The 14,940-nt window shown below is 42.8% G+C and overlaps 1 protein-coding gene across 1 annotated transcript; it reads right to left on the minus strand.

The window, feature by feature from the left end:
• Positions 1–1,409: 1,409 nt before the first annotated feature.
• On the minus strand, positions 1,410–14,481 carry LOC147899210 (uncharacterized). The gene is made up of 7 exons (XM_087378603.1): positions 14,363–14,481; positions 14,191–14,243; positions 13,449–13,944; positions 4,934–5,137; positions 3,743–4,276; positions 3,148–3,603; positions 1,410–2,780 (listed from the first exon to the last, which is right to left on the minus strand). The coding sequence occupies exons 1-7, from the start codon at positions 14,385–14,387 to the stop codon at positions 2,206–2,208; spliced, it is 2,343 nt and encodes a 780-aa protein (XP_087234729.1). The 5' UTR covers positions 14,388–14,481; the 3' UTR covers positions 1,410–2,205.
• Between the last annotated feature and the right edge of the window lie 459 nt (positions 14,482–14,940).

Raw genomic sequence — 14,940 nt, forward strand, 5'->3', positions numbered from 1 at the left:
CACATATGTGTGCACATCCTCCCTGTCGGTGATATGTCGGTGAAGCTCATGGCAAAAAATGCCCCAAAAGATGTCGATGAAGTCCATGGGAGCAGCTACGAAGGGCAATCAGCCCATGACTCAAAATGTGAAGCTGGTAGTCACCAATGTCGAATTGTGAGCTTCAAACGTGATCAATTTTGCCTGGAATCTCACGCAACGCTGCAACCTTCGAGCAAGGCTAAGGCTGTCGAGCAAGGTAAGGCTAAGGTCGTCAAGGAGTAGGCAGGCCGCAGGACTGCCTTAAACAAGGACGGACATAGACAACACACGCAAGCAAAAATCAAATCGACATTATCAAAATGTGGGAGGCGATGACCAGCAGCATCAGAGTCTTCCAAGTTTGCACCAAAAAACCATGAATAGGACAGATCCGCATAATTTGCAAGTAGGCAGCGACCACAGCTTCCAACCACAGCAATCACAAGCCATAGCCGATATTGTGTGTTGAAAGATTGTGCAGACTTGTAAAAAATAGTCAACAATGTGCTTGATGGTCCCCTTGCAATAGTCTGGACAATGTCCACAAGGATGATGAGGTTCAACAATAGATGGCGCTTATCCTTGTCGCATTTTTTAGTCTGGCTGAGATCACAAGAAGACTTCTGTGTTGCGGAAGGCTGACCCACAAATGGAAGTTGGTCTTCCTCCTTTGGTTGCCCACTCCCATGAGCTCCTCATATATTGTGGCTAGAGGAAGAGGTTGTCATATCGTTATCAGCAGCCGCTCATATTCTCGTAGGAAATTCTTCACAATTACTATGCCCCTGCTCTATTTGCTTGGACCATCTTGCTCAGATCTACTCCTTGCCGCAAACGTTCTGGAGTTCTGCTCATTCTAATCAACTGCTACACCTCCAAGGGTTACCCATGGAGAAGCAAGGCTCTGATACCCAAGTTGGAACGAGGGAGAAAGGAGAGAGGTGGACAACAATCACATGATGTACACAAGATTGAGGCAAAATGAACTCGATGTTGATTTATTATTTAGCAAGTACATAGGGCCTCATTTATAGGCTGGGCAGCCTTCTCTTTTGACATCATAGGTGAGGTCACTAGACCTCCACCTCACACCTAGCTCACCTAACTCTAGCACACCTACTCTCACACATTCCTAGCATAGGACTCCTAGCCCTTAGGCACACCCATACATCAATTTGACTCTACATACCCCTTGGTACACCCCATTACATCAATTTGTCCTTCAGCTTCAATGATAGTTCTATAATAGGTGGCGGGGGGATAGTACTAGTACGATAATCATGACAATGCAATTAGAACAATGAACATGGAAACAATCGGTGTCAAAGTCTAGGTGTACACTCTCTATCCAACCACGAGGAAGGAGATCAAAAAGCAGTTTCAGGTTATTGGTCTTTAATGTGCTAAAATTGAATTCTGATAGCAATGCCATCGATTCTACCTTCCTTAACTACTAGAGTCTCTTTGCTGCTGTTGCTTTTCCAGGTTTCACGTATCTAAAGCTTTATCGAAATTGTTGCCACCTCCGTAAATTCCCTTTGTAAAATCTGTAGCCAGCCACCAAGAAATACAATAGAGTTCAATATTGAGACATGTGTAGACTCTATACACGGTAAAGACGAAATGTTTTGTCCCTGGTATATGTACATCATAATATTGGTACACAGCAGCCCAGAAACACCAACACTAACAATCTCAAGTAGCTTTAATCACCTCAACCTGGTCCAAAATTTCTGCTTTGAGCCTTTATCATTAGTTGCCCGGTCAACGAAGCTTGGTTGGCATCTATGATTGAAGAAACTGAAACCAAGACGTCAACTTTAGCTCCTGTGGCTTCATTCCTTACAAAGATCAATCTACACCTGCTATGGTCATCCAACTGGTCACAACTCACTGCGCTATTTCACAAAGGTGGAAGAAAAGTAGCTAAATATATTATATGTGAGGTCTCCTACCTCTTCCACCTTTTCACCAGCCCAACCACGCTGCAGGTGCAAGAATCACTACCTATCCCTCAGAATAGAAAGTGGAATCACTCTGATTGGCAGATGGCAGAAGGCACTATTTTTTACAAAATTGTTTTGAGAGCAAAAATATGGTCAACGATTCTGAGGAGCACATGGCAGGGAGCAACCGTTCCCACAAAATTGTTTTAGAAAGTAAACTAGAGCAATGAACAACAGTTCAAGACCTGAAGAAATTTCCAATTGCTTGCGAGAAATTCCTGACTGTGTTGCTGACAGCAGTTTGAAAAGATGTCAATAAATCATCCTCAACCTTCTGAACACGCTCAATTTCCTTACCTTGACTTTCTTCACTCTCTCCTGCAGATCCCATTGTGTTCTCATTGCCATCTTTGGCAGCAGCCTTCGGATCCTGTTCTTTACCATTAGTTACTCCCATTTTGTAGGCTAAAGAACCATCTTTGTTCCCTTCACATAGCTTTTCAAAAGCATCATGCACAGCATTGTTCATTTTCTCACCCTCCTTTAGCCCTTTAGAAGGGATTTCTGAGTCATGTTCAAGGACACCTATGGCTTCTATCATATTAGCAACTTGTGTCATATCCAGAGTTTTATGCTCAAGCTCTGTCGCATTGCACACTCCGCTCTCAGTATGATGTCTCCCCTTCTCATTGTTATTTTGCTCTCCCTTCTCCAAATATTCGGTAGGACTTCTGGTGGCAACTGTGTTCAAACCTTTGGTCATAGAAAGGTCTACTTCAGTCACTGCAGCAATTCCTTGTTTGACACCATCATCTGCATAGGCACAGAAAAATCAGAAATTCATCACGAGGAGAAACAGAATTATCATGAGCAGATAGGTGTGTACCCATAAAGTTTGAAGGAAAGAAACTAGAACAATGTACTGCATCATCCCATCGCATCCCATACACATACCCTTCACACTATGCTGTGTTGCAAGTCACCACTGGCAGAGTGTACCACAAGTGACCTTTTATTAATGAGCTATTTTCGGTAAGCTTGTTTGGGTGATCTTTTTGGTGACTTTTATATTTAACGTAAGCTTTCTTGTGTAACTCTTTCTTCAACTCATCCTGGACAGCAGTTTGACTAGATCTTAAGAGCTAATCCTCAACCTTACGAGCACACACAACTTCCTTACCTTGAGTTTCTTCACTCTCTCCTGCAGATCCCATTGCACTCTCATTGAAATCTTTGACAGCAGCCTTCAAATCCTGTTCCGTACCATTCGTCACTCCCATTTTGTAAGGTAAAGAACCATCTTTGTGCCCTTCACGTAGCCTTTCACAAGCATCATGCACAGCATTGTTAGAGTTATCAACCTCCTTTAGCCCTATAAAAGGGATTTCTGTGTCATGTTCAAGGACACCACTGCCTTCTATCATACTAGCAACTTGTGTCGTATCCAAAGTTTTATACTCATGGTCTGTCGCATTGCATACTCCGCCCTCATTATGATGTCTCCCATTCTCATTGTAATTTTGCTCTCCCTTCTCCAAGCATGCGGTAGGACTTTTGATGGCAAGTGTGTTCAAATCTTTGGTCGTAGAAAGGTCTACTTCAGTCACTGCAAAAATTCCTTGTTTGACACCATCATCTGCATAGGCACAGCAAATCAGAAATTCTTCACAATGAGAAAAAGAAACTTCTCATGAGCAATAGGTGTGAGCCCATAAAGTTTTAAGGAAAGAAACTAGAGCAAAGCACTGTAACATCCCATCACATTCCACACATACCTTTCACACTGTGCTGCTTCGACTCATCCTCGACAGCAGTTTGACTAGATGTTAAGTCATAATCATCAACCTTATGAACACACACAGCTTCCTTATCTTGACTTTCTTCACTCTCTCCTGCAGATCCCATCATGTTCTCATTGCCATCTTTGACAGCAGCCTTCAAATCCTGATCTGTACCATTAGTTACTCCCATTTTGTAAGATAAAGAACCATCTTTGTCACAAGCATCATTCACAGCATTGTTAGTTTTCTCACCCTCCCTTAGCCCTTTATAAGGGACTTCTGTGTCACGTTCAAGGACACCACTGCCTTCTATCATACTAGCAACGTGTGTTGTATCCAGAGTTTTATGCTCATGGTCTGTCACATTGCACACTCCGCCCTCGTCATGATGTCTCCCCTTCTCATTGTAATTTTTCTCTCCCTTCTCCAAGCATGCAGTGGGACTTTTGGTGGCAACGGTGTTCGAACCTTTGGTCAAAGAAAGGTCTACTTCGGTCACTGCACAAATTCCTTGTTTGACACCATCATCTGCACAGGCACAGCAAAATCAGAAATGCAACACAATGAGAAAAAGAACCTTCTCATGACCAGATAGGTGTGAGCCCATAAAGTTTAAAGGAAAGAAGCTAGAACAATGCACTGCATCATGCCATCGTGTCCCATACACATACCCTTTACACTTTCTTCTTCAACTCATCCTGCTTGGCGAAAGTTATAAATTTCACCCTCTCACCACACATGAATTCATGTGACCCTCCACTACATGCACTGTAACCAGAAAACACGTTTCGCCAAGGCAAAACGTGTAGAAACGTTTCTAGGCGAAACGCCCTAGTGCCAGACTATTACTATTTTTGACTCTTTTGAGAGTGCTCAGTGTGTATGTGTGTATCTGAGAGCTCTTTTCACAGAGAGCGAGAATCTGGAGATAATTATTTATGTTTGATATATAATTTATAAAAAATACACTTTTTTAACCCATTTCTAGACGAAACACCTAGCAAAATCTAGAAATGTTTCTTGTGACATTGACTACATGACCTGAACAGTTACTGAGTCTAGATTCAAAGTGCAGCTACCAAACTGGAAGCAACTTCTAAACCATGATCAGGGGGACATAAAAGGACAAAGAACATTCCAGTGCAATATACGAATAAGAAAGAGGAAAAACAAGAAAATATCCACCTTTCAAATCACTTAAAGACTCATTTATGGTTGTCGCGATAATGACTGGTCGATCATTAACATAGTTCTCCTCATCACGTTCGAGATCATGCTCGAAACCATCTTCTTTTGACTCGGTAGGTGACACCAACTCGTCCTTTAAATCACAGCTAGGAGTAAAGCCAAGCTCTGTAGTGGGTATGCACTGTGGTACAAAACTGCTATCTGCATGGTTGAGATTTGTGTGAAAGAAACAAAAGGTGAAACCGTTAATAGAGAGAATACTATATGGTGAAGACCTTGAAAGTCCACACAAGCACGTTTTTTTCTAAAAGCAATAGGTCCCTAGTTTTTGCACATCCTCATAAGACTAGAATATATCCAATGTTAATAAAATGAGAACATTTAAGAAATGCTAGTAAGAAATATAAGATGCGCACACGCACACACAGAGAGAAGGCCGAGGGGGGGAGGGGGGGGGGCACAAAACACAATACGATCGACTTCTTCACTTATCTATTTAGTTGAATTCAACATAAATTTAGTAGAAAATAGATGAATTGAACAGAGGTGAAAAAAAAAGCAACTAAACAAATGATATAAGATGTCTCCTGCCTCTTGCATCTTTGCACTAGCCCAAATGCAAGCCGCCAGGTGCACCAGTATCACTGACTATCCCTCCAAAATAGTGGAATCACTCTCACTGGCGGATAGTAAAAGGCACTATTTGAGGAGAGCAACAATATGGTCACTGCTTCTCATGAGCACATGGCAAAGAGCAACCATTTCACAAAATTGCTTTCAAAAGAAAACTAGAGTAGTGAAACACAGCTCGAGGCCTCAAGAAATTTCCAATATAAGACCCACATCTGTCCAATGGCAATCCTCAATCCATGTGAGACTCCTCTATCCTGTAGGGTACTGGGGTCTGATAATGAGTCCATCCTCTGAAACTCTCAAGAAGTGGTCGTGATAGAGCTGGATCTTGGTGGGGAGCTCCTGGTCCCCCCTTCCCCCCTAGTCCAAGACGTATAGAGCTATAGGAGATCTAACCGTATGATACGATTAATCCCATCTCATGGGATCAACTCGGGCGGTGCATCTGTGCTATAATGAAAGGGGGAAAGGCAATCCATCTGAATACCATGACTAGCAAACCCTGTGGATACGCGCGCATACCATGCTACGCTAACCCCGCTCTCTGCTAAACGTCTAAATGACTCTAGTGCCAGCCTCACCCGTCTCCGATCGGGTAAGGCCCAAACTCTGTAAAGGAATGTCACTGTCTGAAAGATGGCATCAATCTGAAGTAGTAACATGGCAGACTCTACTTGTACTACTTGATGGAGGACTGAGGGCTTACTACTACGAATCATCCTAGATGCCATAATCACATGCAACCGCTCAAATATCCTCCAATCTATAGCCGAGAGATCACCCCCTGTGCTGCATACATAGCAGTCGACCTTACTAAGGTGTCAAAAAGTCAGCCCTTCGTCGGCGGATCCGGGAAGTGCGACTAAAAGCACTGCCTCTCTAGTCGGGCCAAAGCTCTCTATCCCTGTGTAAGTCGTGCCCTGACTGCATGGATCATCGTGAAAATTGGTCCCAAGTGTAAGACTGCACCATCTCAACACGCTTACCTCCGTAAGTGAAGCTATGTTGATGAAGTATTGCACGTAAGGTCTTGAAGCTCATAACCTTGCTCTTCCCAAGGTTATCTGTCAAGTCTCTCTCTGCGAAACCCCTCTAGGGCCTCCAGACGCCTCTGTAGTCCCACTGCTGAAGATGATATGAGGACTATGCCATCCGCATACAGCAATATCTTTATCATCAAATCAGCCAGCAGTGATGCATCGCCTACTAGGCGATCAATAAAGGATATTATCTCATCAATGTAGAGCCCAAAATAGAGAGAGAGAGAGAGAGAGAGAGAGAGAGAGAGAGAGAGAGAGAGAGTAGGCTGCAAGTACGAGGAAGGAGGAAGGAGAGTAAATAAGATTAGATGTCACATCAAAAAATGCTACAAGAGTGGAGGGCTTGGACTTATATAGTGCCCTCCATTATCCTGTCTAACCCTCACTAAAGCACCCTTAAATTAACCCTTTTTTTCCTTCATTACAAGCTCTTACCAATCTTGACCCTTAGAAACACCCCCTACAAGGTTTACACTACCACATAAAATAGCCAATAGGACCATCAGTCTCCATGATGGAAGTTCGAAAAACTCCAATAGAATTTTCATTTCTTTGTACGGCACAATTGGTGATCCGTCGACTAGCAACGCTACCCAAGATGGAAAAATGGCCAAGTTGGCTGATCGGATTAGTCGAGTTGTTTGGTGATACATCGACTAGAACTAATGCTACCAAGATGGAAAAATGACCAAGTTGGCTAATCAAAGTGCAGAGGAGTTCTCTAATTGTTTTAGGGATGAGTTGCCTTATGGGCTACCTCCAGAGCACACAAGATTGAACTTATCCCAAGGGGAAAACCTATAAATAGGCTTCCCTATAGGTTAAGCTTTGCTAAAGAAGCTGAGGTGCGAAGGCAATTAGAAGAATACCTCAAGCAGGAACAGATTCAGCCCAATTTCTCACCTTTCACTTCGCTAGTGATATTGAAAAAGAAAAAGGTGATACCTTTCATCTCTTTATAGATAATAGAGGATTGAACAATATCACTACTAAGCATAGGTATCCGATGGCTCGGATTGATAATTTGCTAGATGCACTACATAGAGCCCTATTTCAGCAAGATAGATCTAAAGAGTGGCTATTATCAGATCTGGATTAGAGCCGAGGATGTGCATAAAACCGCTTTCAGAAGCAAGTTTGGACACATTGAATTTTTGTTAATGCCATTTGCCCTTACCATTGCTCTAGCTACATTCGTCATGCTTATGAATGACCTACTAAGCCCGCATATCGAGAAGTTCATAGTAAACTTTATTGACTATATTCTTGTGTACTTTATCGGAAAGTATTATTGAGCATCATGAACACTTAAGGAAAGTTTTCATTACTTTGAGGAAGACAATCTATTTGTTAATAGAAAGAAAACCATGTTGTGCATTGTTAGACTTGAGTATCTCGGATTCATTATTACTCCTAAGGAAGTTGAAATGGATCCAAAGAAGGTGACTACGAAATTAGCGTGGAAATTCCTCAAAATATAACTGCATTGCGATCATTCTTAGGATTTGTTAAGTTTTATCAAAGGCATATCGAAGGAGATTCTACAATAGTGGCCCCTTGGACTGAGCTAACCTCAGATAAAGTACCATTTGTATGGGGACAAAATCAACAAGAGAGTTTTAACACTATAAAGAAGACATTGGCCTCACATCTGACGTTAAAAAAAGTTGATCCACAAAAGCCATTTTTCCTAGAAACCAATGCAATTGGCATTGTGATAGGAGCGGTTCTTCTCCAAGACGGAAGGCCAATAGCCTTTAAAAGCAAGAAGCTCTCTCTCTTTTGCAGCCCTTGGGGATACCACGTATTAGAGCTCTCTCTCTCTTTTGCAAGTAGCCTGGACTTTTGCAGCCCTTGAGGATACCATCAGGTAGATGGGAGAGTATTTCCATGGACTTTATTGTTATTATACCTACGACAGAAGGTAAATATGATTCTATCCTTGTGGTGGTTGACCATCTTACCAAGATGGCTCATTCATTCCAACTAGGGAGACCCTTAGTGTCCCAAAAGTAGAGGACTTGTTATTAGTCATATATTTCGTCTATATGAATTACACAGATCTATAGTGTCTGACAAGGATACTAGATTCACCAATCACTTGTGGACTGCGATATTCGAGACACTAAGGACCGAGGTGGGAATGAGTATTGGGGATCATCCTAAAATGGATGGTCATACGGAAAGAGTCAACCAGACTTTAAAGGATATGCTGAGAGCATATGTATCATTGAAACAACATACATGAAACAACTGTTGCCATTTCTAGAGTTTGCCAACAATGATAGGAAACATTTCTCTACAAGAATGAGTCCGCGACTAGCAAATCCAACTACGATTGGAATACCCCAGAAAGCGCCTAGTGCCGCGAACTATGTTGTTCAGCTGTGGAAGATGCTAGCACTTGTGAGAGCAAACATCTGCCAAGATATGGATAGTGCTAAGAAGTATGCATATGAAAATAGATCTTTCCGAGAGTTTGAGGAATGAGAAAAAGTTTTCCTCTGAGTTCCTCCACACTCAAAGTCTTTGACTGCAAGAGAGTGTGTGCTAAGTTATCATTCCAATATTGTGGGCCGTGGTTAATTCTAAAAAGCCTATATATTGGAATTACCACTGGGTTGTAAGGTGCACGCATTGTTTTATGTTTCTTGTTTAAAATAGTTCTTGCACCTAGGTGACTCACTAATCGAGGGTGTTATTTTGTTTCAGGAGATAAGAGGATAATGCAAGATGCAAACCAACAAGAATCTTGGACCCGAAACAATGCAAGTACGCAATTGGAATATACCAACTGTGTTGGCTGCATGGCATCGTTTGCCTCTATTTGAGGCAACCTAGGAATCCGTATACTAGAAGCGGAGAGCATTCCCATATTTCATTATTAAGGACGCTAATGCGAGTGGAGGAAAGGAATGTTATGCTCAAGTTGAGGCAACATCGGAAGGGCCAGTCAGCCTTTTATTTTACAGAACCAACAATTATAAGAATATGTATTGCGCTTTATGTATATGGTCAAAGGTTTTTAAAGTCAAGGTCGTTGTGAGGGTGATTTACAATGACTAGATGAGTCTAAAGGCGAAAGGCCTAGGTACTCCTACTTGTGAATGGTGCCTAGGGACAAATGACTTAAATGTGTCCCAAGAAGGGGTCAAAAGGAACATCTAAGAAAGACTTTAAGGATTAGACATGTGGCATTCTCGACTAATCTAGGGAATTGGGATTTTGTAGAAAGAAAATGCCACCACATGAAGACTAAGAGCATGATCCATGTCATAGGTAACTGGAACTTCATGGAGGCATCATTGATAACTTTAGTGATTGAAAAAGGACCAAAACTTCGATGTGAGAGCTCTTTCCAAGCTTCTTGATCACTTCTTCATGATCCGAAGATAGACCCCTTGGCCCTCCTTGTAGCCCACATCACACCTCCGTTCATTTGCTTGCATCTGATAAGAGTCGTGTTCCTTGGCAGTGCGGTCTTTGACGTAGTCCATGATCTATTCGGGCAACTCAGTGATGCGATCAGCATCGTACACCGTCTTGGAAGAGTCCTTGTGAGAAGGGACTCAAACCTCTTGCCAAAAGATGTCTCATAGAGAGTCCTACTCACGGTGGTCGAATGGGTATCGTTCAAGATCCCCTGAACCAATGAAGAAACTGCTCCAATCAACTCTATGAATCTGTAACATAACACTTCAAAACATTGAAGGCCAAATTGTAGTAATTCTGTCTCGCCATTGGACTGAAGTGGAAGATGCTAGAAAATTTGAGATTTGTACGAAAAATCTTGAAGTGAGCCCTCCAAAACTGACTGGTGAATTTAGAATCGTGATCCGACACAATGGCACATGGCATACCACACATCAGATACCACCATCAAATGAAGAGGCACGACGTGTCCAGTCTGTCAATGGTAGGTACATTTGCATGGAATGAGCATGACGAATTTGCTGAACCTATCCATGATGGTCAAACACAGTGTGTTCCTCCAACCAATGGCAGGAAGAAGGTTTGTGACAAAATCGATACTGATCTGCTCGAAGGGCTGATCCGAAATCTGAAGGGGCTAAAGAAGACCTGGCAACTTCCCATGAGATACCTTTACTTTTTGGAACACCAAGCGATACGAGACATACTCTTGGACGTCACTTCGTGGATAAGGCCAGAAAAACTTGCAGTCAATCTTCTTGAGAGTGGCCTACCACCTGCTGAATGATGTGCATCATAGAGTAGGGCAGCACAAAACTGGGACAGCACACACAAGCATCCTTGAAAAATAACCACTCATCATGTATGACATAATCACTGGGCTGGTTTTTTATCAAGCATAACCTTGTACCAATCACCTGCAAATCTAAGGTTGTATGGTATTGGTTTTGCATGGCTAAAAGGGAAGGCTCCTAAACCATTTACCATCAAACGTTCCTTATTATGGGGACAATCCTTCCACTAATGAGGCTGAAGGCATCCAAAGCATAGGCCTTCTCTCCTCGCCTTCTCTTTCTCTTCTAAGGTCAAAAAGGAATTTTGACGAGGCCCAACTGCCATTGGAATTAATTTCCTTTTCAGTCCACCAGTGGTACTTGGTTTTAAAGGGCCCCAGTCGGCTTCGCCTGCTAGGCTTGGCCACTGGGCTGTGGGACACTAGAAGTTCTAACCCACCTCTTTTGAAACCCACTATTCTTCGAGTGCTCATACTAAGCCCTTACTTGCATAAACCCACTCGGCTTGCCTCGGGCATGTTCATAGTTCACTATTGCTTCATCTAACGTGTTCGCAAACTTAGCCCAAACTTCCATTTTAATGCCGTCATTAAGTCCAACGATATAATCATTTACTTGCACCAATTGAGGAAGAGGTTCAATACATGTGTGTGTGTGTGTGTGTGTGTGTGTGTGTGTGTGTTATACACACACACACACACAGTCACACACCACCCCTAGATGAATCCAAGAACATTCCCAAACTCATCCTCTAAAACCACAACATAGTGCAGTTTCAATCTCATGATAGTCACTCATAAGGTTGAAAACCATAAACTCCATCACGCATAGCAGGGACTAGCTACTATGACATCCCCATTAACGTCATCAGTGCCCAACAGTGGGTGTAGACCACAGTATAAAAATATGCTCTCACACATACAAATCCACACACCCACACATACTTTGAGCATCCATTTATAGAGTGTCTTCGTACTGAGTTTCTATCCGCACTCCAGAGGTGAAGGGCATACTCAGCCATGACGAAGGCTAGCACTAAAGAAGAAGGCTAATCAAAAAGTAGTCCAAAATCTCTTCATTCAAGCTACAACTGCTTGTGAAGTCTAAATGATTTCATTTTAGTCTCTCCCAAACGAGCATCTACATCATATATATGACTTTCCCTAAAATTATCAATGTACTCAACCACTGACAAATTCTTCTAATGATGATGCATGTTTTTATTCCAAGCTCAAGACGCTTTGTTCGGAGGCAAGAAGTGCTTTCTAAATTCTCTCTCGAACCCTTCCCAGGTAGTGGATGCTACTTCATCCCTTTGTCGTTTAATCCACCATGTATGGCGCCTCTACTACGGCATAGCTGCAGTCCAGTTCGCCCTCTCTCCACAGTAGCCGTCACAATGTGTGAGCATTTCTACCTCTGCCCGAGTTTCTTCTGTGCAATTGTCCAAGTTTCTCCATGGTTTTTCCTCACGGATCTTCTTTGATGCGTATGTTCTTGTGTAAAGCTACATGCAGCAGCTCTCCCTTCTTAACCTTCAGAAGTGCCATTCCCCACTCTCTCTTTTGTGTTGCAAGCTGCTTTCAAGCAGCAGTAGTTTGTTGTTCAACAGCTCCCTTCTGTTGTTCATTCAGGAGCTTCTACACAGCCAAGCTTCCTTTGCGATTCTCTTGAACAGTTTCCTCCTTGAAGCTTTTCTTTTCTCCTTGAACAGTTTGTTGTTCAACAGTTTCCTCCTTGAAGCTTTTCTTTTCAAGCTTATTTGCTCCATTCGTGGTCGCGATTCTCTGTTTGGCCCTTCTTTCAAGTGACTCGTTCTTTGTGCCAAGAGCTTCTTCTAAGCTCTTGCTTCCTCACAGTTCTGCTCGGCTGCTCCAAGCTTGTTTCTCCAGGTCAGCCTTTTCAAGCTGCTTTGTCTGAGCAGCTGAACTCTCTTCCTCACTGCCATCACTTTATTGTCCCAGTTGATCTTCTCTCTTTTGCTTGTGGGTTTTCTTTTCCAAAGCACCTTCATAATTCAGAGCTCCACCAAAGACTCCTCAAGAACTTTTCTTGCAACGCTTCAGCAAACATTGCAAACACACCCCTAAAGGAACTTCACTTTAAAATTTTCAAAAATGAGACACAAAGGCAAGGGAAGACGCACAGTCAAGTCCCACACACTGTAACTCACACAGATTTCAAAAAATCTGGCACACTTCTCTCAAGGACATGCAGTCCAAGAAAACTGAGAAACCCACACAAGGACACTGACACACAATCAAAAAAGGGAGGGAAGTAACTAACATACGGTCAGCGAATCTGACTGCAAACACCAAAAACAAGATCTCACCTTGAGGCTGACACATCTCTGCTCAATCTCATCAACCAAGCTGAATCATACAGCTATGCCAGTATGAGAGAGAGAGAGAGAGAGAGAGAGAGAGAGAGGCAGAAGAAAGGGGGGGGGGGGGGGACGCGGGCAGACACTAAACACAAGATGAATTGAATAAGTGAGACAACAGAAAAGAGATTGGCTTCGAAATAACTCTGCCTAAGAAGAGCTTAATTAAACAAATGCAGGAAAAAGCTTTAAGAAGACCACCCAAAGCCATGAATAAAAATCTGACTTACCTCGTATTTCTTTTGAAGTTGATCTGTTTTCATAGTAAATTTTATCCATGGCATCCAAAGTCTGCCGATCCAGGGCTAGCGGAAAACCCTCGCCCTTCCTTTCTTCAGCCGTCAATTTACCTGACGTTCTCCTGTTTTCCCAATCTTTAATCTTTAAATAAGAATGTTTAAGTCTTTTCCACCTAGTTCTGCATTGCTCTGCCGTCCGCTCAATTCCGTTCTCTTGGCACAAGATCTCTATCTCTTCCCACTTGTCTCTAGACATCCTCGGTTTCTCCACCCCTGCTTTCTGCAGCTCAAATTCTTGCTTCTTTTTGGCAAAAATTAAAACAATCGTCTCGTGCACTTTCCAGGGTTTGTTTCTGTTGTGAGGTTCGATGTGCTCCATAGCGGGTTCTGAAGCCATTCCTCTAACGCGAAAAGTCCGTGCTCTACTACCAAGTGATCTATACCATACCAGCGACTTATGAAATGATTGCCTCATCTTCCAATGCTTCTGTAAAGGTAACGCAGCTATATTAGTATTTACAAACCAGAGGTGGCCTGCATTCTATCGCTGGGCAATTTCAAATTCGACAATGAAGCTGCACACATAACGCTTGAAGAAGCCAGGATGAATCAAGCGAAATGCACATTGGAAAGCCTTCAAAATGCAAGGAAGGATACGGCGCGCGTCCTCCAATTGTTGCAAAAGGGAGAGTAAGCGGAGAGCCAAAGGGGGTGGAAAGAGAAACGAACTCACAGAGGAGTAAGAAGCAGAGCGGTATCGGAAAGGCTCCCGAAAGTGACTCAATCCTGCGGGAGAAAAAGGTGAAAGGAAGGAGGGGGGAAATGAGAAATGGGAAAAGCAAAGGCGATGATGAAAACAGAAGAAGGGAAAAGGGAAGCAAAATGGAGGAGGGAGAGGGAGAAACCTGCTTGAGGAGAGATGCATGCCATAACCACAAAATACAGTGTGCTCACTGCCAGTGTCTTGTATTGTTGAGTGTGCACGTTTGTGTGTTTTTGTGTGTGTCCTTCAATGTTTTACATTACTTCCTCTTATTTCATCTACTAATACAATTTCATGTAATTTGAGCATCCCCTATTCCTGGCTATGAGAGAAACAAGGTGAATGATATTCAATCATTCATAAGGATAAAGCCTTCCCAAGATCAAACAAGTAAACAAAAAGGAATCCACTGAAAATGGTGTGAAGGAAGAGGAGATAAAGGGGGGAGAGAGAGAAGGGGGGTTGTGGGAGAAAAGGTGGAGATCGTGTGTAAGAAGACTTGAGGAGATAAAGCCTGGTAGCCAAAAAACGATTCTCTCGTCAACTTACGTCTTCCATGATGTTACTTGTAGTCTTAATGAGTTCGGATATGGCTGCATTGCACCGTAGGCTACAAGTAGTGTGCCCTTGTAAGAGCACAGGAGTCTGATTCTCAAATCAGTGGCATAGCAAGGCTCTAACACCTGCATCCTCAAATCTTAAATTAGGGCTCTAACACCT

The sequence above is a fragment of the Dipteris shenzhenensis genome, chromosome 8 (genome assembly GCF_047967505.1).
Source record: "Dipteris shenzhenensis isolate YYH24624 ecotype China chromosome 8, Dip_SZ_1.0, whole genome shotgun sequence".
Classification (NCBI taxonomy): domain Eukaryota; kingdom Viridiplantae; phylum Streptophyta; class Polypodiopsida; order Gleicheniales; family Dipteridaceae; genus Dipteris; species Dipteris shenzhenensis.